This window comes from Salmo salar, chromosome 03 (assembly GCF_965601325.2).
Source record: "Salmo salar chromosome 03, fSalSal1, whole genome shotgun sequence".
NCBI lineage: Eukaryota > Metazoa > Chordata > Actinopteri > Salmoniformes > Salmonidae > Salmo > Salmo salar.
This window is the reverse complement of record NC_138293.1, coordinates 19,925,132-19,947,659: the sequence shown is the minus strand read 5'-3', so window position 1 is coordinate 19,947,659 and position 22,528 is coordinate 19,925,132. Positions and strand designations below refer to the sequence as shown.

The following is a 22,528-nucleotide window of genomic DNA, read 5'->3' as shown; positions in this document are numbered from 1 at the left end:
TTCAATGTAAAGGGTTTAAACACTGTTTCCCATGCTTGTTCAATGAACCATGAACGATTAATGAACATGCACCTGTGGAATGGCCGTTAAGACACTAACATCTTACAGACGGTAGGCAATTAAGGTCACAGTTCTGAAAACTTAGGACACTAAAGAGGCCTTTCTACTGACCCTGAAAAACACCAAAAGAAAGATGCCCATGGTCCCTGCTTATCTGCATGAACGTGCCTTAGGCATGCTGCAAGGAGGCATGAGGACTGCAGATGTGGCCAGGGCAAATAATTGCAATATCCGTACTGTGAGACGCCTAAGACAGAGCTACAGGGACAGGACGGACAGCTGATCATCCTCGCAGTGGCAGACCACGTGTTACACCTGCACAGGATCGGTACATCCGGACATTACACCTGCGGGACAGGTACAGGACGGCAACAACAACTGCCCGAGTTACACCAGGAATGCACAATCCCTCAATCAGTGCTCAGACTGTCTGCAATTGGCTGAGAGAGGCTAGACTGAGGGCTTGTAGACCTGTTGTAAGGCAGGTCCTCCCCAGACATCACCGGTTTTGTATCAAGGCTGATGGTCGGATTCGCGATTATCGTCGATGGAATAAGCGTTACACCGAGGCCTGTACTCTGGAGCGGGATCGATTTGGAGGTAGAGGGTCCATCGTGGTGTCATAGCATCATCGGACTGAGGTTGTGATTGCAGGCAATCTCAATGCTGTGCGTTAGAGGAAGACATCCTTCTCCCTCATGTGGTACCCTTCCTGCAGGCTCATCCTGACATGACCCTCCAGCATGACAATGCCACCAACCATACTGCTCGTTCTGTGCGTGATTTCTTGCAGGACAGGAATGTCAGTGTTCTGCCATGGCCAGCGAAGAGCCTTGATCTCAATCACATCGAGCACATCTGAGACCTGTTGGATCAGAGGGTGAGGGCTAGGGCCATTCCCCCCAGAAATGTCCGGGAACTTGCAAGTGCCTTGGTGGAAGAATGGGGTAACATCTCACAGCAAGAACTGGCAAATCTGGTGCAGTCCATAAGGAGATGCACGGCAGTACTTAATGTAGCTGGTTACTTTTGATTTGACCCCCCCTTTGTTCAGGGACACATTATTCAATTTCTGTTAGTCACATGTCAGTGGAACTTGTTCAGTTATGTCTGTTGAATCGTGTGTTCATACAAATATTTGCACATGTTAAGTTTGCTGAAAATAAAACACAGTTGACAGTGAAAGGATGTTTCTTTTTTTGCTGAGTTTATATCTACATGACCTGAAAGGCCACTCAGCAAGGAAGAAGCTACTGCTCCAAAACCGGCATTAAAAAAAGTCAGACTGCGGTTTGCAACTGCACATGGGGACAAAGATTGTAGTTCTTGGAGAAATGTCCTCTGGTCTGAGGAAACAAAAATAGAACTGTTTGGCCATAATGACCATTATGTTTTGGAGGAAAAAGGGGGAGGCTTGCAAGCCGAAGAACACCCTCCGCCCATGAAGCACAGGGGTGGAAGCATGTTGCGGGGGTGCTTTGCGCTTCACAAAATAGATGGCATAGGGAAATAATGTGGATATATTGAAGCAAAATCTCAAGACATCAGTCGGGAAGTTAAGCTTGGACGCAAATGGGTCTTCCAAATGGACAATGACCCCAAGCATACTTCCAAAGTTGTGGCAAAATGGCTTAAGGACAACAAAGTCAAGGTATTGGAGTGGCCATCACAAAGCCCTGACCTCAATCTTATAGAAAATTTGTGAGCAGAACTGAAGTGTTTGCGAGCAAGGAGGCCTACAAACCTGACTCAGTTACACCAGCTCTGTCAGGAGGAATGGGCCAAAATTCACCCAACTTATTGTGGAAGGCTACCTGAAACGTTTGACCCAAGTTAAACAATTTAAAGGCAATGCTACCAAATACTAATTCAGTGTATGTAAACTTGACCCACTGGGAATGTGATGAAAGAAATTAATCACTATTCTCACATTTTTAAAATAAGGGGGTGATCCTGACCTAAGACAGGATATTTTTACTAGGATTAAATGTCAGGAATTGTGGAAAACTTGGTTTAAATGTATTTGGCGAAGCTGTATGCAAACTTCCTACTTCAACTTTATCACGTATTTCCACAAACGTCAGCCAGTGTGTGTTGTCAGGATGTAACTGGCTGTCTACACGGTAGTGGGCTTGGATGAGGTATTGCAGTGTGCTAGGTGGAGTTACTTTGGTTAAATGGGAGCTATGGGAAGAAGGAGCGGATGGTAGTAAAGTGATGTGAGATGGGCTTTTGGACAACTCTCAAGTCAATGGGCTTTAATGGCATGGGAAACATGTTTACATTGACAAAGCAAGTGAAATACTCTCCCCTTTCAGACAGAAGTCATGGCTGCTCAGCTTCCCTCTGTACCTCACCTGCTTAAGTGAGCAGAAAGTGATTCTGGAGGAATTGCGATGCCCATCAATAGTGGTAAAGACAAAGATGAATGAGAGGGAGTTAGGAAAGTGATGGTAGCTGAAGAGAGCCAATAGGGATGGTAGAGAGAAAGGCGTCTGGGGAGGCGTTATGCTCAGCGCACCTGAACAGAGTGTGGGGGGGGGGGGGGTTCAGAGATGGGAGGCAGTATAGGGATGAAGGGACTACACTGACTGTATGAACTGGTGTTTATACAGGTTGCAGAGATTGGATTTTATTAGGATCCCCGTAAGCTGAGTCTAAAGCAGCAGCTATTCCTGGGGTCCACACATTAGAGAACATTAAACAGCTCAAGGACAGATCAATTTAAAAAAGGTACATGTAGCCTACATACGAGTACACGGTCAAATAAGGGAGAGCTTTTATGAAACCAGGGTTGCTGTTCATTTGAGCTGGGAGTTCCATGCAATAATGCTCTACATACTGAAAGGGACTGCACTGACCCAATGAACTGTGTATACAGGTTGCATGGACCATGTCAACATTAAGACATTTGAAACTCCAGGCAGTTGGTGATGCAAGGATGACCTGTGTAGGTGCAGTCATGTGAGTTTAGGTAGTGTGGTCATATGCAGTGGGTCAGTACAGGTGAAAGCCAGATGCTAGGGCAGGTACAGTAGGCTCTCCATAGACATCCCTCGCCACATGACCCTAACATTATCTGCAGGATCTTGCCCTCAAGCCACCTCTGCTATACTGAATCACCCTGTTAGACATGTCACTGATTCATTTCAGGATTCAAGTATACTGCTTTTAGAGCGTTCCCTTTGCTTGGTCTCAGCGATGCCGGGACACAGCACATGTGAAGCTACCCTCCATATACACTGTAGGTCAGTGGTTACAGAAAATGTGTTACCATTTATTTAATTAGCTTAGAAATTATTCCTCAAGTAGTGACGGCATTGACAAATTACCCTTATATGAAATGCTAGTGGCATGTAGATGTCAAAATAACTGGTGAAAGCAGCCAGCCAAGGTTATTGAAAGGATGCCACAACCAGAGTTCTTAGAGCAACAAGCCGCCACTCAAAACGTAGAAAGAATTCAAGTCACAACTTTCAGATATTTCAATGTCAAGCATTTCATTAATCAAGCCAAAGGATTACAAGTCACAATATGCATTGTGTGTATGCTACAAGGTCAAAGAGTGAGGCCTTCATCCCAAGCTGAAGTAGATCAGAAGTATTTCTTCACGCCTGACAGGTGGAAGGTAGTTATGGTCAGGTCAGAATGAGTTCCCCACTGGACACCACCATCTCTCCATCCACAGAATTCACTGCAGCCACATCTCTCCCTAAAGGAGCAACAGGAGCTCATGAGGCACAAACTGGCTTGACACTAAGGCCCTAAATCCCAACTTGAGACGCACAAAATAATTAGCATTTACAGTCACCCTGGTCAAACAAAGGTATAGCTATTGCATTCTCATGCTGGGATGGAGCCAAGGCATGTACAGCCCATAGCCCTATAGGACCAGGGTCGATGACACCTTTACAAAATTAGGCTAGATGAACAGCAAGTTGTACTTCAACACCAACTGGAAGATACAAAAAAGCTACTTACTTTGCCTGTTGCAGCTCTGTTGACAGGAGTGGGTCCTAGTAGGGTGGCACACCTCTGTACTACAGTGGATGAAGACCTGATAGAAAGCAAACTTTAAATGTATCAACTACATTAGCCATTTAAACCAAGGCCATTTCAAACTGGTCTAAAGTTAACAGCACTGCTTTTCAACATAGTGACAGATTCAGCCTTGAGGGTAGACTTTCTGGCAAATCCGTCAAGCATCAGGGCAAAAACCCCAGCAGTAGACCATGAGACCCTGATTAGAATACTCCTGCTGTAATAGAGTAAATACAGTACCCTGTCCTTCAAAGGGGCCAAAGAGTCTGCATCCACAAAGGTGAACATCTGGACCGCAAAGCGTTTGTAGTGGGTCAGGAACTCAAGGCCAGAGGAGCCATCAACAGGGATCACATTGGTCAGGTAACGGTCAGCCTGGTTCGGACACCTGGAGAAAGTAATTGTTAGGAATAGTGTGGGGCAATTCCAGAAACCTTCCCCAGGTTTCAGAAATCCTGGTTGGAAGACTGCAGTTAGTTTACAAGTTACACGTGTCACATGTAAGCACCAATTGAAAGTTGGTCAAACATCACACAGCAAGGTAACCATCTTATTTCTCTAGTTACCCATCAACCAGGAGGTCCCACTTGGGCAAGCTGAGGGGACCGGGGGTGGAGGTTGCCCAGCAGTAGTCCAGATTCAGGACCAGGTTAGAGTCTGTCCGCCCCAGGATGTGAACCTCTGCATACACTGGATCCTTCAGGAGCTTTGTGACTGGGTAGTCTGCCTCACTGTAGTATGACCTGTAGGCTTCCACTTCTGTGGACAAAGGGTAGCATTCACACAACAAGCTGAAGTGCAGCAGTTTCAGAACAGTGCTGACCATCTTAAACAGAATGTTGGAACAGGCATTTGGTCCACCTAAGTAGTAACCCAGCGCATGCAACTAAGCCTTAATTTAATACTAGGATTTGTAGAATCAGGTGTTAGTTTGGCTTGAGTCAAAGTCTGCACCAACCCCTTGTATGATGAAGCAATTTCCTGTCAGGGACAAGCTATCACAGCAAGATTTTATTCTACTAAAACCATTTCTCCAGTTTACCTTCCACACATCCCTTGTTGTAACATTGTCCGCTGGCCAGTCGGAGCTCTACTCGGACAAATCCAGTAGCAGTGACTGGAGCAGGGGGCGGAACAGCATTCACCTCAACCCCCAAAAACACCACCGCAGTGTCAGAGTACTTACACTGGAACTGCAGCCTAGAAGAAAACATGTTGACAGTGATGCCAAGTACTTTAGGCCAGAACTGAGTTGTTCCACAGACTCAGGGTGGGCTAATACAGTGACTTAAGCTGTGACAGAAAATATTAAAGAAACATTTAAAAATACTGTACTGGCCATTTCACTTAAGCCTCAAGTGGAATTGGCTAAAGTGAACTTTGTGGCGTTACATTTCATGGAGGGAAGACTCACTCAAAGTGGCTGTCTCTAGTGATTGAGCCTCGAGGTCCAATCTCCACTTCATAGGAAGACATCATATTGTTCTCATAGACCACATAGCCACTTTCCTCCTGCAATGGACAAAACAGCATTCAGCATAGGCCAATGGGTCCAACATCCAGGCTCTGCCTGTTGAATTGGACTGATTTATAAGTTCCTTGAAAAATATAATTAATTTAATCTGATTGTTATGAGGTTCCATGACTGTCCACACAGGGCATTGATTTATTAAATTGTGGGTGTTTTGATCAGGAACACAAGTTAAAAACGCCAAGCAAACTAAGTATGGACTAAAGATCTGGGCAGCATGTGATGCCAGGAAAAGTTATGCCTGGAAGATGCAGGGTTACACCAGGAAACCTGCTGACGGTGTTCCTGAAAGGAACCAGGAGAAGCGGGTGGTCCTGGAAGTGACTGAAGGTCTCCAGGGGCACAACAATTTCTGCCCCTCATATGCTCTTGGTCAGGAGCTGCTCCAAAAAAATGACCATGGTGGGGACAGTCAGAAGGAACAAGCCAGAGTTACCTCCTGCCTTACTACCAAGGACAGGGATTGTTTTCCCTCTAAATATGCCTTCACCGGCACTTGTGTCCTACTGCCAAAAGAAAGTGCGCTCCTGATGACAACTGCACAGAGATGCCGCTGTGCTGGATTACAACAGGAACAAAGTGGGAGTTGACAACCTTGATAAGGTATGTTACCATCGTTCAAATCTCATGTACTTTCCCCCTTAACAGATATTTTTATTGTGCAGATTAAACAAAGACATGTTCGGCAAAATGCTCATTGAATTTGTGAACAATATGGAGTCAATTCTATTCATTTGATTATGTAAATGTGTTTTAATTTAAGAAATGTCTCACATTACTATGACGCATCACTTGTATGTCCTCATTTTATTTACGGATTGTTGCACTCAGGTTACTGGCACAAACTATTGTAAGAGGATGACGGCACGTTGGCCCGTGGTGGTGTTCTTCAACATCCAATCTGTGTCGGCCTAAAACACGTCTGGTGTGAATACAGGCTGGAAGCAGGGGAAATTCTTCAAGAGGAGACTATTACTAGAAGTTGTGGAAGCCATGGTGGCACCTTTCATTCAAAGGCGAATACCTTGCGCGAACACAATCCTTTGCTGGATTGGTAAGACATCCAAGGGCCAGAAGCAAGATCTACAGCTGCCAGAGACAGAAGGAAGAGGTGCAATCTGTGCGCACCAAGAGATGTCAAAACGAGCATCATGTGCCATAAATGCAGTGCATATATTTGCTAGGCACATGCAACCACCACATATTGTCCAACATGTGCTTGAGAACACAAAATGTAAACATTGATTAACAGAATGTGAACATTGTTTATTCTTTGTGTTCAGACATTAATTTTGTATTATGGTAAAGTTCTCATACCCTTTCTTCACTATCATCATATCAGTTTTAACCTGGAACAGGTCATTTTGTATTATGGTAAAGTTCCCATACCCTTCCTTTACTATCATCATATCAGTTTTAACCTGGAACAGGTTATTTTGTGCCACTATTTAAAAATGTGAAAAGGTATCAAACCAAATGTCCTTGATAAAAAATTGACAAAGTAGTCTGATAATTAGCACTGTTTCATCTGAGTATTTGTTATAGTCAACATAATCCATACATTATGCTTTTTTTGTCAAAACTAGTTGTATGAGCTCAGGTCAATGAGGCCATAAATAGCAAATAGAATTCAAAACTTGTAATGATCAATAACTTAAATTAACATGAAATGAACAGGAGGGTTAAATTAATGCAGGTCCCTGCATTCTCTAGATTTTATCAGATGGGATTAAATGCCTATGAGACAAATCATGGACTTGAATGGGACTATAGTCAAATTCTGTTAATTCATTAAATCATAAAATCCAGAACTTTTAAACTGGGCCCTGGTGTTGGGACTAATTCCGAGGAGAAAAAAAAAAACGAGAGAGGACTCAAACTACCAGGCAGAATAGAACCCCAGCAGCATTGACCAAGGCCTAAATATGAAAACCCACTGGAAGCAAAGGATTGGGTTCATAAAACACTTCCTAGATGGTCAAGATTTACATTGCGTCACACATTGAGAAAAATATTTACCCACCATGAGAGTGGTGCCACAGGCTGTGACAGGAAACTGGTATATGACAAAGGCTTTAGTGGTGCCAACAGGCTTACAGAGGGCATCTTGTGGTCTAAGCAGACTGATGGTATCAAGGTCCAGGTTGGGCAGAGTGGCATCCCTGGCTACCACAACAACAAACTGACCATCTCTGGTACACTGTACAGTCACTGAGGAAGGAGTGGTCACAGAGAGGATATGAGTAATTGCTCATGCGCCACTCTAGAAAGTTATGATAGTGCCAACAGAACATTTAATTCACAACATATGTTGGCACTAATATAACTCCATAAAATCAGAGTCTAACAAGCTAGGCAGGGGCAAATGCAAAGAACATGCAAATTGTAAAATAAAAGGGAAAAGCCAAAACAGTCACCTGCTTTCCCATAGTAGCACCGCCACTCATCAAAGCAGCAGTTGATTGCCTCACATTGAGCAAGAGTAAGATCAGGGACACCACAAGTAAGCCGCTCTTCCTCTTTCACTTGGCATTTCTCAATAGGAGTTGTGGCATCTGGTCTCTGGGTAACTTGCTGAGGCGACCACTGGGGCTGGTTTTTCAGCTTCTTGGCCTGCTGGTCATATGTTAATGGCCTGGTCTGAGGTTGCTGCCTCACCTTCTTGACCTGCTGAACTACTGGAGACTGGTGCGTCTGTAGTAGCATTCCCCAAGTACTTACACTACTGTAGCACACAAACACAGCCAGCAACACAACTACACACCTTGCTGATGATGCCATTGTACTACACAATTGTATCCACAGGAATTGCTGAGGCTTTTATACCTGATTGAGTGCGTTTGTTTGGCAGATGCTCCGCCCCTCCTCGTTAAGAGTTGAGCTGTCGCCATCCCTGGGTAGTTAATCAGTCAGGGCTTGGCAGGCATCCCTGGGTAGTTAATCAGTCAGGGTCTGGAAGGCATCCCTGGGTAGTTAATCAGTCAGGGCCTGGAAGGCATCCCTGGGTAGTTAATCAGTCAGGGCCTGGAAGGCATCCCTGGGTAGTTAATCAGTCAGGGCCTGGAAGGCATCCCTGGGTAGTTAATCAGTCAGGGCCTGGAAGGCATCCCTGGGTAGTTAATCAGTCAGGGTCTGGAAGGCATCCCTGGGTAGTTAATCAGTCAGGGCCTGGAAGGCATCCCTGGGTAGTTAATCAGTCAGGGCCTGGAAGGCATCCCTGGGTAGTTAATCAGTCAGGGCCTGGAAGGCATCCCTGGGTAGTTAATCAGTCAGGGCCTGGAAGGCATCCCTGGGTAGTTAATCAGTCAGGGCCTGGAAGGCATCCCTGGGTAGTTAATCAGTCAGGGCCTGGAAGGCATCCCTGGGTAGTTAATCAGTCAGGGCCTGGAAGGCATCCCTGGGTAGTTAATCAGTCAGGGCCTGGAAGGCATCCCTGGGTAGTTAATCAGTCAGGGTCTGGAAGGCATCCCTGGGTAGTTAATCAGTCAGGGCCTGGAAGGCATCCCTGGGTAGTTAATCAGTCAGGGCCTGGAAGGCATCCCTGGGTAGTTAATCAGTCAGGGCCTGGAAGGCATCCCTGGGTAGTTAATCAGTCAGGGCCTGGAAGGCATCCCTGGGTAGTTAATCAGTCAGGGCCTGGAAGGCATCCCTGGGTAGTTAATCAGTCAGGGTCTGGAAGGCATCCCTGGGTAGTTAATCAGTCAGGGCCTGGAAGGCATCCCTGGGTAGTTAATCAGTCAGGGTCTGGAAGGCATCCCTGGGTAGTTAATCAGTCAGGGCCTGGAAGGTGCAGCTCATTGATAGCTTGGTTGGCTCTAGGGAGCGATCATCACATAGGAATTGTTTCTATCAAATGGATCCATTTCAATACTTTGGTATACTTGTCCTCTTTTGATCCATCTCAATAGTATGAAGTTGCTTCCTATTCTTGTCCCCTCTCTTTCATAAAAAAAAGTAGATATTCCACGTGACAAACACATTCCACGGAGGGCCAAGTGCCAAGCTCCTCCCTTGTGCTTGATTGATGAATTACCCTCACTGATTAGTAACGAGCTCCCCTCACCTGGTTGTCTAGGTCTTAATTGAAAGGAAAAAACATAAACCTGCAGGCAGCCGGCCGTCTGTGGAATGAGTTGGACACACCTGCTTTTTAATACCTGCCGTCCCCTCTCTGTCTAACTTTCTCTTGACCTCTATCGTTTTCTCTCCCATGGATCAATGTATTATATTAAACAGGACTCAGGAGCTGGTTGAGTATAATGAGGGTCACTTTGAATACTTGAAAATTAACTAATATTCTCTCTCCATCCCCCCCCTCTTGTTCAGATGTATGGGCGTTACACACAGGAGCTCGGTGTGTATGCCAAGGAGGAGGCGGCACGCCTGCGTGATGGCGGGGGACTGCGGAGGTCCACCAGCGTTCGCAGCCGGTCGGCAGAGCTGCTAGAGTATGAGAAAGACCCCTGCGCCAAGTGTCATGGTGAGTGACCGACTGATGTCAACATGACCACTCATATTTACCAACCTAATGACCGCTCATATTTACCAACCTAATGACCGCTCATATTTACCAACCTAATGACCACTCATATTTACCAACCTAATGACCGCTCATATTTACCAACCTAATGACCGCTCATATTTACCAACCTAATGACCGCTCATATTTACCAACCTAATGACCGCTCATATTTACCAACCTAATGACCGCTCATATTTACCAACCTAATGACCGCTCATATTTACCAACCTAATGACCGCTCATATTTACCAACCTAATGACCGCTCATATTTACCAACCTAATGACCGCTCATATTTACCAACCTAATGACCACTCATATTTACCAACCTAATGACCGCTCATATTTACCAACCTAATGACCGCTCATATTTACCAACCTAATGACCGCTCATATTTACCAACCTAATGACCGCTCATATTTACCAACCTAATGACCGCTCATATTTACCAACCTAATGACCTCAATAAGACCGCTCATATTTACCAACCTAATGACCGCTCATATTTACCAACCTAATGACCGCTCATATTTACCAACCTAATGACCGCTCATATTTACCAACCTAATGACCGCTCATATTTACCAACCTAATGACCTCAATAAGACCGCTCATATTTACCAACCTAATGACCGCTCATATTTACCAACCTAATGACCGCTCATATTTACCAACCTAATGACCGCTCATATTTACCAACCTAATGACCTCAATAAGACCGCTCATATTTACCAACCTAATGACCGCTCATATTTACCAACCTAATGACCGCTCATATTTACCAACCTAATGACCGCTCATATTTACCAACCTAATGACCGCTCATATTTACCAACCTAATGACCGCTCATATTTACCAACCTAATGACCGCTCATATTTACCAACCTAATGACCGCTCATATTTACCAACCTAATGACCGCTCATATTTACCAACCTAATGACCGCTCATATTTACCAACCTAATGACCGCTCATATTTACCAACCTAATGACCTCAATAAGACCGCTCATATTTACCAACCTAATGACCGCTCATATTTACCAACCTAATGACCGCTCATATTTACCAACCTAATGACCGCTCATATTTACCAACCTAATGACCGCTCATATTTACCAACCTAATGACCTCAATAAGACCGCTCATATTTACGGACCTGTCTAATGAGTGAGTGATCACTGTGATCCAATGACCTCTCCTATGAGTGCACCACCACTGAACTGACAGCGTCGACCTACGCTGAGTGTACAAAACCATTATGAACACCTGCTCTTTCCATGACATAGACTGACCAAGTGAATCCAGGTGAAAGCTATGATCCCTTATTGATGTCACTTGTTAAATCCACTTCAATAAGTGTAGATGAAGGGGAGTAGACAGGTTAAAGAAGGATTTGTATGCCTTGAGACATGGATTGTGTCTCAAGGGGATGACTGGGGTATGTTAGTAGGTGCCAGAACTGCAACGCTGCTGAGTTTTTCACACTCAACAGTTTCCCATGTATCAAGAATAGTCCACCACCCAAACGACATCCAGCCAACTTGACACAATTTGGGAAGCAAATTAACTTTTAACAAGGCACACCTGTTGAGAGCATGCCAAGAGTGTGCAAAGCTGCCATCAAGGCAAAGGGTGGCTAATTTTGTAGTAATTCAAATATAAAATATATTTTGATTTGTTTAACACTTGTTTGGTTACTACATGATTCCATATGTTATTTCATAGTTTTGATGTCTTCACTATTAATTCTACAATGTGGAAATAAAAAAAAAAACCCTTGAAGGAGTAGGTGTGTCCCAACTTTTGACTGGTTGTGTGTGTGGTTTTTTTTAATGTAAAAAATAAAAGGACTCTTAAATACTACTTGTGTACTAGAGATATCTTTCCGCGTTCTTGTACATTTTGTACAACAGCAGGAGTACAGAACCCAGCCATTCTCCCACCTACACCACAATACCTCAACTCGTAGCATGAGTTTGTGCCTTTGTTCTGTGTGTGTGTGTGTGTGTGTCGGAGTATGTGCCTCTGTTCTACTCCAAAATCCAGAGGGTTTTAGAGCCCAGCCTACACACTCTGCAAAAAACTGAGCGGCTCATTGTGACCGTTAGCTTTAGAGGGCGAGAGTGGGTTAGCTCAGAGGGAGATCTCGCTAACATGATAGGCTAATGTGTAATCCAGTGTGACTGACTCGTCTCACTCACCACCATCGGCCATCTACTGTATTCTATATAGTACAATGAGCATAAACTGAGTATACAAAACATTAAGAACACCTTCCTAATATTGAGTTGCACCAGTGGAGGCTTGAGGGGAGGACGGCTCATAACAATGCCTGGAACAGAGCAAATGGAATGGCATCAGACCTGGAAACTGTTTTACGTATTTGCTACCATTCAGCTAATTCTGCTCCAGCCATTACCATGAGCCTGTCCTCCTCAATTGAGGTGCCACCAACCTACTGTGAGTTACCGTCAGAACAGCGTCCGTTCGGCTGGGAATTAGCTAGATGAGGTACGATCACGAATATCCTACCAACGGGACATCAAAAACTGTAATATCCTATTTCACGGAATCGTGGCTGAATGACAACATGGATATTCAGCTAGTGGGATATACGCTGCACCGGCAAGAAAGAACAGCACACTCCAGTAAGGGGGGGTGTCTGTGCATATTTGTAAACAGCTGGTGCCGGAGACTTTAATGCAGGAAAACTTAAATGAGTTCGACCAAATTTCCATCAACATGTTAAATGTGCAACCAGAGGGAAAGAAAATCTAGATCACCTGTACTCCACACACAGAGATGCATACAAAGCTCTCCCTCGCCCTCCATTTGGTAAATCCAACCACAACTCTATCCTCCGAATTCCTGCTTACAAGCAAAAATTAGAGCAGGAAGCACCAGTGACTAAGGTCTATAAAAAAGTGGTCAGATGAAGCAGATGCTAAACTACAGGACTGTTTTGCTATCACAGACTGGAACATGTTCCGGGATTCTTCCGATGGCATTGAAGAGTACACCACATCAGTCACTGGCTTTATCAATAAGTGCATGGAGGACGCCGTTCCCACAGTGACTGTACGTACATACCCCAACAAGAAGCCATGGATTACAGGTAACATTCGCACTGAGCTAAAGGGTAGAGCTGCCGCTTTCAAGGTGCGGGACTCTAACCCGGAAGCTTACAAGAAATCCTGCTATGCCCTGTGACGAACCATCAAACAGGCAAAGCGTCGATACAGGGCTAAGATTGAATCATACTACACCGGCTCTGACACTCGTCTTATGTGGCAGGGCTTGCAAACTATTACAGACTACAAAGGGAAGCACAGCCACGAGCTGCCCAGTGACACGAGCCTACCAGACGAGCTAAATCACTTCTATGCTTGCTTCGAGGCAAGCAACACTGAGGAATGCATGAGAGCATCAGCTGTTCCGGACGACTGTGTGATCATGCTCTCCGTAGCCGACGTGAGTAAGACCTTTAAACAGGTCAACATACACAAGGCTGCGGGGCCAGACGGATTACCAGGACGTGTGCTCCGGGCATGTGCTGACCAACTGGCAGGTGTCTTCACTGACATTTTCAACATGTCCTTGATTGAGTCTGTAATACCAACATGTTTCAAGCAGACCACCATAGTCCCTGTGCCCAAGAATACAAACGCAACCTGCCTAAATGACTACAGACCCGTAGCCATGAAGTGCTTTGAAAGGTTGGTAATGGCTCACATCAACACCATTATCCCAGAAACCCTAGACCCACTCCAATTTGCATACCGCCCAAACAGATCCACAGATGATGCAATCTCTATTGCACTCCACACTGCCCTTTCCCACCTGGACAAAAGGAACACTTATGTGAAAATGTAATTAATTGACTACAGCTCAGCGTTCAACACCATAGTACCCTCAAAGCTCATCACTAAGCTAAGGATCCTGGGACTAAACACCTCCCTCTGCAACTGGATCCTGGACTTCCTGATGGGCCGCCCCCAGGTGGTGAGGGTAGGTAGAAACAGATCTGCCACGCTGATCCTCAACACTGGAGCTCCCCAGGGGTGCGTGCTCAGTCCCCTCCTGTTCACCCATGACTGCATGGCCAGGCACGACTCCAACACCATCATTAAGTTTGCAGACGACACAACAGTGGTAGGCCTGCTCAACGACGAGACAGCCTATAGGGAGGAGGTCAGAGACCTGGCCGGGTGGTGCCATAATAACAACCTATCCCTCAAAGTAACCAAGACTAAGGAGATGATTGTGGACTACAGGAAAAGGAGGACCAAGCATGCCCCCATTCTCATCGACGGGGCTGTAGTGGAGCAGGTTGTTCCGTGGTGTCCACATCTACAACAAACTAGAATGGTCCAAACACACCAAGACAGTCATGAAGAGGGCACGACAAAGCCAATTCCCCCTCAGGAAACGAAAAAGATTTGGCATGGGTCCTGAAATCCTCAAAAGGTTCTACAGCTGCAACATCGAGAGCATCCTGACTGGTTGCATCACTGCCTGGTACGGCAATTGCTCGGCCTCTGACCGCAAGGCACTACAGAGGGTAGTGCGTACGGCCCAGTATATCACCGGGGCTAAGCTGCCTGCCATCCAGGACCTCTACACCAGGCAGTGTCAGAGGAAGGCCCTAAAAATTGTCAAAGACCCCAGTCATAGACTGTTCTCTCTACTCTCCCTACTATCTCTCTACTAGCGGTACCGGAGTGCCAAGTCTAGGACAAAAAGGCTTCTCAACAGTTATTATCCCCAAGCCATAAGATTCCTGAACAGGTAATCAAATGGCTACCCAGACTATTTGCATTGTGTGTGCCCCCCAATCCCTCTTTTACGCTGCTGCTACTCTCTGTTTATCATATATGCATAGTCACTTTAACTATACATTCATGTACATACTACCTCAATTGGGCCGACCAACCAGTGCTCTTTCACATTGGCTAACCGGACAATATGCATTGTGTCCCACCCACCACCCGCCAACCCCTCTTTTACGCTACTGCTACTCTCTGTTCATCATATATGCATAGTCACTTTAACCATATCTACATGTACATACTACCTCAATCAGCCTGACTAACCGGTGTCTGTATGTAGCCTTGCTACTTTTATAGCCTCGCTACTGTATATAGCCTGTCTTTTTACTGTTGTTTAATTTCTTTACCTACCTATTGTTCACCTAATACCTTTTTTGCACTATTGGTTAGAGCCTGTAAGTAAGCATTTCACTGTAAGGTCTACACCTGTTGTATTCGGCGCACGCGACAAATAAACTTTTGATTTGATATCCCGTTCAAAGGCACTTAAATCTTTGGCACCTTCAGAATTGCACACACACAATCCATGTCTCAAGGCTTAAAAATCATTTTTTAACCTGTTTCCTCCCCTTCAGCTACACTGATTTGAAGTGGATTTAACAAGTGACATCAATAAGGGATCATAGCTTTCACCTGGATTCACTTGGTCAGTCTATGTCATGGAAAGAGCAGGTGTTCATAATGTTTTGTACACTCAGCGTAGGTCGACGCTGTCAGTTCAGTGGTGGTGGTGCACTCATAGGAGAGGTCATTGGATCACAGTGATCACTCACTCATTACACAGGTCAGTAAATATGAGTGGTCCTATTGAGGTCATTACACAGGTCAGTAAATGAGTGGTCCTATTGAGGTCATTACACAGGTCAGTAAATATGAGTGGTCCTATTGAGGTCATTAGACAGGTCAGTAAATATGAGTGGTCCTATTGAGGTCATTACACAGGTCAGTAAATATGAGTGGTCCTATTGAGGTCATTACACAGGTCAGTAAATATGAGTGGTCCTATTGAGGTCATTACACAGGTCAGTAAATATGAGTGGTCCTATTGAGGTCATTACACAGGTCAGTAAATATGAGTGGTCCTATTGAGGTCATTACACAGGTCAGTAAATATGAGTGGTCCTATTGAGGTCATTACACAGGTCAGTAAATATGAGTGGTCCTATTGAGGTCATTACACAGGTCAGTAAATATGAGTGGTCCTATTGAGGTCATTACACAGGTCAGTAAATATGAGTGGTCCTATTAAGGTCATTAGACAGGTCAGTAAATATGAGTGGTCCTATTGAGGTCATTAGACAGGTCAGTAAATATGAGTGGTCCTATTGAGGTCATTAGACAGGTCAGTAAATATGAGTGGTCCTATTGAGGTCATTAGACAGGTCAGTAAATATGAGTGGTCCTATTGAGGTCATTAGACAGGTCAGTAAATATGAGTGGTCCTATTGAGGTCATTAGACAGGTCAGTAAATATGAGTGGTCCTATTGAGGTCATTAGACAGGTCAGTAAATATGAGTGGTCCTATTGAGGTCATTAGACAGGTCAGTAAATATGAGTGGTCCTATTGAGGTCATTAGACAGGTCAGTAAATATGAGTGGTCCTATTGAGGTCATTAGACAGGTCAGTAAATATGAGTGGTCCTATTGAGGTCATTAGACAGGTCAGTAAATATGAGTGGTCCTATTGAGGTCATTAGACAGGTCAGTAAATATGAGTGGTCCTATTGAGGTCATTAGACAGGTCAGTAAATATGAGTGGTCCTATTGAGGTCATTAGACAGGTCAGTAAATATGAGTGGTCCTATTGAGGTCATTAGACAGGTCAGTAAATATGAGTGGTCCTATTGAGGTCATTAGACAGGTCAGTAAATATGAGTGGTCCTATTGAGGTCATTAGACAGGTCAGTAAATATGAGTGGTCCTATTGAGGTCATTACACAGGTCAGTAAATATGAGTGGTCATATTCTTGGAGATTTTGTTTGAGATGTGGCAGTGCCTTGCCATAAAATAGGCTTTCCCATTTTGTGCACTGCTTGCTAGTGACTGTTCTGCTGAGGGAGTTTACACTCACATTTGTTTTGATATTGTTGGCCTAAATGTGATTCTATAATTTACAGTATGTTTGTACGATTCATATTCCGAAACAGAATAAGCAATTAATTACACAGTGTATCTGGCAGACTCTCTGTTTTGGCTTTTGGGTTGAGAAGAAGACTTAAGACTGTCACGCTACTGTGGCAGCGGATATAAGGAGAGCAAGTTGCCCATGGAAGCACCGGGCAGAGGGCCACCCACCACATGCCAAACTTGTGTGTGTGTGTGTGTGTGTGTGTGTATACAGTATGCCTGTGTGCAGTGGCGGTTCTAGCTTGTATGGCTCCCTGGGCCCACCCTTCAGCCCCCCTACAAAAAAAAAAAAAAAGATTTATTCAGACATTTGGAACACAAATAAATAATCATAACATTTAAAACTATATAAATTAAAAAATATATACAAAAATAAGACTCATAAATATCAAAAAGAAGTAACAAAGACATGTTGATTTGACACTTGAGCATCAATACATTACCCATCCCCCAACACTGTCAACCAAGAGTCAAGACTAAACCAGTTCAGCTTGGTGGTGTGCAGACTGGTTCTTTTCTTTTTAACCATCAATCAATCAAATTTATTTATAAAGCCCTTCTTACATCAGCTGATGTTACAAAGTGCTGTACAGAAACCCAGCCTAAAATCCCAAACAGTAAGCAATGCAGGTGTAGAAGAACGATTTTGCATAAACCAGAAAAAAATGCAACAATATGTCTGTGAAACGTTACATTAACAGTATTGTGGATGAATTGTGGTTTATTTGGTAGCATTTCGTAGTGATTTTACTAATTGCATTAGTACTGTACAAAGTTAGAGGTGTGCTATTTGATAGATTCCCCCACTCCCCCTACCTCGGGCTTCCAGTGGGGAGACCTGAGGTCAACCTTCCCCCGTCGCCCTACCCATCTCGTACTTCTGAGTGGGAGACCTTCCCTGGCAGTAGCCTGCCTAGCTCACAAACTAGAATCAGGGTGCCCACTTCGACAAGTTTAATTGACCCACAGTCCCACACGGTGACATCATATCATTGACATGACGTGCAAATGAGTGATAGAAAAACGATCGCGAAAATGTCACCATTCCAATTTTTTTTGGTGCGGGCACTCCGTGCTGCCCTGGGCGGCTGCCCATGTCGCATATACCTAAATCTGCCACTGCCTGTGTGTGTGTGTGTCTCTGCATTCCCATGCGTAGGTGTGGGTGAGGTGCCATTCAGCAGGTGGGTCATCTGGCCCTGTCATGCTGTCACGAACCCCGTTGTGCTCCACTACTGCCCCCTGGGGGGACCTCAATGTCCCTGTGTAACCTGTCCTCTCAACCCCTGCTACTGCCTCATCTCTGTGTGTGTCTCTCTGTGTGTGTGTGTGTGTGTGTGTGTGTGTGTGTGTGTGTGTGTGTGTGTGTGTGTGTCTCTCTCTGTGTCTCTCTCTGTCTGTCTGTCTGTCTGTCTGTCTTGCTCCACTGCTGTTCTGACTCTCTTAATTTATAAGTTCTCTCAATCTCTTTCCTTTTCCCCTCTCCCTCCATCTTCTTTCCGACTTGTCCATCTCTCTTGAATTTAAAATCAGTGGTATGTTTATTTAAGGAGAAAATTATATGTATATCCCTGTGGCAGTGAAGGTGTAAGGATCGACGCTGGATTCGAGAAGCAGGTACGGGGTGTCAAACATTTAATGAGGAACAGACAAGGAACAAGACAGGAACAGCGTCAGCACATGGGTAACAAAACGACATACGAACATTAATGCGGAAGCGGGGAACAGAGCTGGGGGACAGACAAATATAGGGAAGGAAATAACACAGGTGATTGAGTCCAAATGATCGCTGATGCGCGTGACGAGGGAAGCAAGTGTGCGTAATGATGGTGGCAGGAGTGCGACAGTGAATGCCCCCCCCCCCCTTTGTTTTTACACTGCTGCTACTCACTGTTTATTACCTATACATAGTCACTTTACCCCTACCTACATGTATTGAGACCTAGGTCTCTTTTTCAGATGTGCCCTGTATAATACAACATAAATATACACATTATACACAAAATATACAGTGCATTTGGAAAGTATTCAGTCCCCTTTTTCCACATTTTGATACGTTAGTCTTATTCTAAAATTGATTAAATAGTTTTTTTCCCCTCATCAATCTACACACATTACCCCATAATGAGAAAATGAAAAACGTTTAGAAATTTTTGCAAATGTATTAAAAATAAAAAATCTTATTTACCTAAGTTTTCAGACCCTTTGCTATGAGACTTGAAATTGAGCTCAGGTGCATCCAGTTTCCATTGATCATCCTTGATGTTTTTATAACTTGATTGGAGTCCACCTGTGTTAAATTCAATTGATTGGACATGATTTGGAAAGGCACACAACTGTCTATATAAGATCCCACAGTTGAGAGTGCATGTCAGAGAAAAAAACAAGCCATGAGGTCGAAGTAATTGTCCGTAGAGCACCGAGACAGGATTGTGTCAAGGCACAGATCTGGGGAAGGCTACCAAAACATTTCTGCAGCATTGAAGGTCCCCAAGAACCCAGTGGCCTTCATCATTCTTAAATGGAAGAAGTTTGGAACCACCAAGACTCTTCCTAGAGCTGGCCACCCGGCCAAACTGAGCAATCGGGGGAGAAGGGCCTTGGTCATGTAGGTGACCAAGAACCCAATGGTTACTCTGACAGAGCTCTAGAGTTCCTCTGTGGAGATGGGAGAACCTTCCAGAAGGACAACCATCTTTGCAGCACTCCACCAACCAGGCCTTTATGGTAGTGTGGCCAGACGGAAGCCACTCCTCAGTAAAAGTACCATGACAGCCTGCTTGGAGTTTGCTAAAAGGCACCTAAAGACTCTCAGGCCATGAGAAACAAGATTCTCTGGTCTGATGAAACCAAGATCGAACTCTTTGGACTGAAGGCCAAGCGACACATCTGGAGGAAACCTGACACCATCCCTACGGTGAAGCACGGTTGTGGCAGCATCATGCTGTGGGGATGTTTTTCAGCGGCAGGGACTGGGAGACTAGTCAGGATCGAGGGAAAGATGAACAGAGCAAAATACAGAGAGATCTTTGATGAAAACCTGCTCCAGAGTGCTCAGGACCTCAGACCGGGGAAAGGTTAATCTTCCAACAGGACAATGACCCTAAGCACACAACCAAGACAATGCAGGAGTGCCTTTGGGACAAGTCTCTGAATGTCCTTGAGTGGCTCAGCCAGAGCCCGGACTTGAGCCCAATCGAACATCTGAATTCTTATGTAAATGTGATTTTATTTTTATAAATTTGCAAAAAAATCCTAAAACCTGTTTTTGCTTTGTCATTATGAGGAACTGTGTGTAGATTGATAAAAAATAAAGTAGAATAAGGCTGTAATGTAACAAAATGTGGAAAAAGTGAAGGGGTCTGAATACTTTCCGAAGGCACTGTAGGCACTACCTCTGCTGTAGACTTTCAGTGCCTTCAGAAAGTATTGACAAAAGTTGTTGTGCTACAGCGTAAATTAAAATGTATAAAATTTAGATTTTTTTGTGTCTGGCATACACGCAATAACTGATAATGTCAAAGTGGAATCATATTTTTTCCAAATTAATAAAACATTAAAAGCTGAAATGTCCTGAGTCTAAGTATTCAACCTCTTTGTTATAGCAAGCGTAAATAAGTTCAGGAGTAAAAATGTGCTTAACAAGTCACGTAAGTTGCATGGACTAACTCTGTGTATGTGTAGCTAGCTTTTGAGGTGGCGTGACCGGCTAAGACTCTTGAGGGAGGACAGTCACGTGTGTTTGTGAGGCAGAGGTCCTGAGTTTTGTATTGGTATTTGCCGAATTGGGAGGAAGTGGTACTCTCTGAGCAAGCAGCATGACGTCCTTTTTATGTGCAATAATAGTGTTTAACATGATTTTTGAGTGACTACCTCATCTCTGTACTCCACACATACAATTATGTTGAGCAGTGAATTCCAAACACAGATTCAACCACAAAGACGACAGAGATTTTCCAATGCCTTGCGAAGGGTATCTATTGGCATATGGGAAAAATATTAAAAAGCAGACATTGAATATCCCTTTAAGCATGGTGAAGTTATTAATTACACTTTGGATGGTGTATCAATACACCCGGTCACTACAAAGATACAGGGGTCCTTCCTAAATCAGTTGCCAGAGAGGAAGGAAACCTCTCAGGGATTTCACCATGAGGCTAATGGTGACTTTAAAACAGTTAGAGTTTAATGGCTGTGATAGGAGAAAACTGAGGATGGATCACAATATTGTAGTTACTCCACAATACTAACCTAATTGACAAAGTGAACAGAAGGAAGCCTGTACATAATTCAAATATTCCAAAACATGCACATGCATCCTGTTTGCAACAAGGCACTAAAGTAATACTGCAAGAAATGTCCTGAATACAAAGTCCAATACGATACATTACTGAGTACCTTTCTTCCTATTTTTAAGCATAGTGGTGACTGCGTCATGTTATGTGTATGCTTGTAATCATTAAGGACTGGGGAGTTTTTCAAGATAAAAAAAAAAGGAATGGATCTAAGGACAGGCAAAATCCTAGAGGAAAACCTGGTTCAGTCTGCTTTCCACCAGACACTGGGAGAGGAATTCACCTTTCAGCAGGACCATAGTCTATAACACATGGCTAAATCTACACTGGTTGCTTACCAAGACAGTGAATGTTCCTGAGTGGCCGAGTTACAGTTTTGACTTAAATCTACACTGAACAAAAACATGAACGCAATATGTAAAGTTTCGGTCCTATGTTTCATGAGCTTGAATATAAGATCCCAGAAATGTTCTATATGCACAAAAAGCTTATTTCTCTAAAATGTTGTGCACAAATTAGTTTACATCCCAGTTAGTGAGCTTTTATCCTTTGCCAAGATAATCCATCCACCTGACAGGTGTGGCATATCAAGAAGCTGATTAAACAGCATGATCATTACACAGGTGCACCTTGTGATGGGGGATAATAAAAGCCCACTTAAAATGTGCAGTTTTGTCACACAACACAATGCCAGAAATGTCCATATTATGGCAAGAAAAGCTCAAATAAGCAAAGAGAAACGACAGTCCATCATTACTTTAAGACCATGAAGGTCAGTTAATCCAGAAAATGTCAAGAACTTTGAAAGTTTCTTCTAGTGTTGTCATAAAAACCATCAAGCGCTATGATGAAACTGGCTCTCATGAGGACCACCACAGAACAGGAAGACCCAGAGTTACCTCTGCTGCAGAGGATAATTTCATTCGATTTACAAGCCTGAGAAATTGCAGCCCAAATAAATGCTTCACAGAGTTCAAGTAACAGACACATCTCAACATCAACTCTTCAGAGGAGACTGTGTGAATCAGGCCTTCATGGACGCATTGCTGCAAAGAAACCACTATTAAAGGACACCAATAATAATAATAATAATAATAATAATAATAAGACTTGATTGGG

The 22,528-nt window shown here is 44.1% G+C and overlaps 2 protein-coding genes across 2 annotated transcripts in view; one reads left to right on the top strand and one right to left on the bottom strand.

Moving 5' to 3' along the window:
* The window catches only part of LOC106599558 (chloride channel protein 2), a 128,100-nt gene that overhangs the window by 49,551 nt on the left and 56,021 nt on the right, over positions 1-22,528 (top strand). Inside the window, exon 2 of the mRNA XM_082973343.1 lies at positions 9,959-10,112. Within this exon, the coding sequence (XP_082829469.1) occupies positions 9,959-10,112 (154 nt within the window). The remainder of the gene's footprint in view (positions 1-9,958; positions 10,113-22,528) is intronic.
* Positions 2,330-8,487, bottom strand: LOC106599556 (zona pellucida sperm-binding protein 4). Its single transcript, XM_014190848.3, has 8 exons — positions 8,050-8,487; positions 7,656-7,843; positions 5,516-5,613; positions 5,144-5,301; positions 4,668-4,860; positions 4,342-4,489; positions 4,042-4,117; positions 2,330-3,772 (listed from the first exon to the last, which is right to left on the bottom strand). The coding sequence occupies exons 1-8, from the start codon at positions 8,411-8,413 to the stop codon at positions 3,699-3,701; spliced, it is 1,299 nt and encodes a 432-aa protein (XP_014046323.1). The 5' UTR covers positions 8,414-8,487; the 3' UTR covers positions 2,330-3,698.

Excerpts from the sequence above, each read along its gene's own strand:
- LOC106599556 (XM_014190848.3), bottom strand. The coding sequence starts at position 8,413 with ATGGCATCATCAGCAAGGTGTGTAGTTGTGTTGCTGGCTGTGTTTGTG. Across the intron at positions 5,614-7,655 it reads CCTGTGGCACCACTCTCATG|GAGGAAAGTGGCTATGTGGT; the intron begins GTGGGTAAATAT and ends TGTCCATTGCAG. Across the intron at positions 4,490-4,667 it reads TGGGACCTCCTGGTTGATGG|GTGTCCGAACCAGGCTGACC; the intron begins GTAACTAGAGAA and ends TACTTTCTCCAG.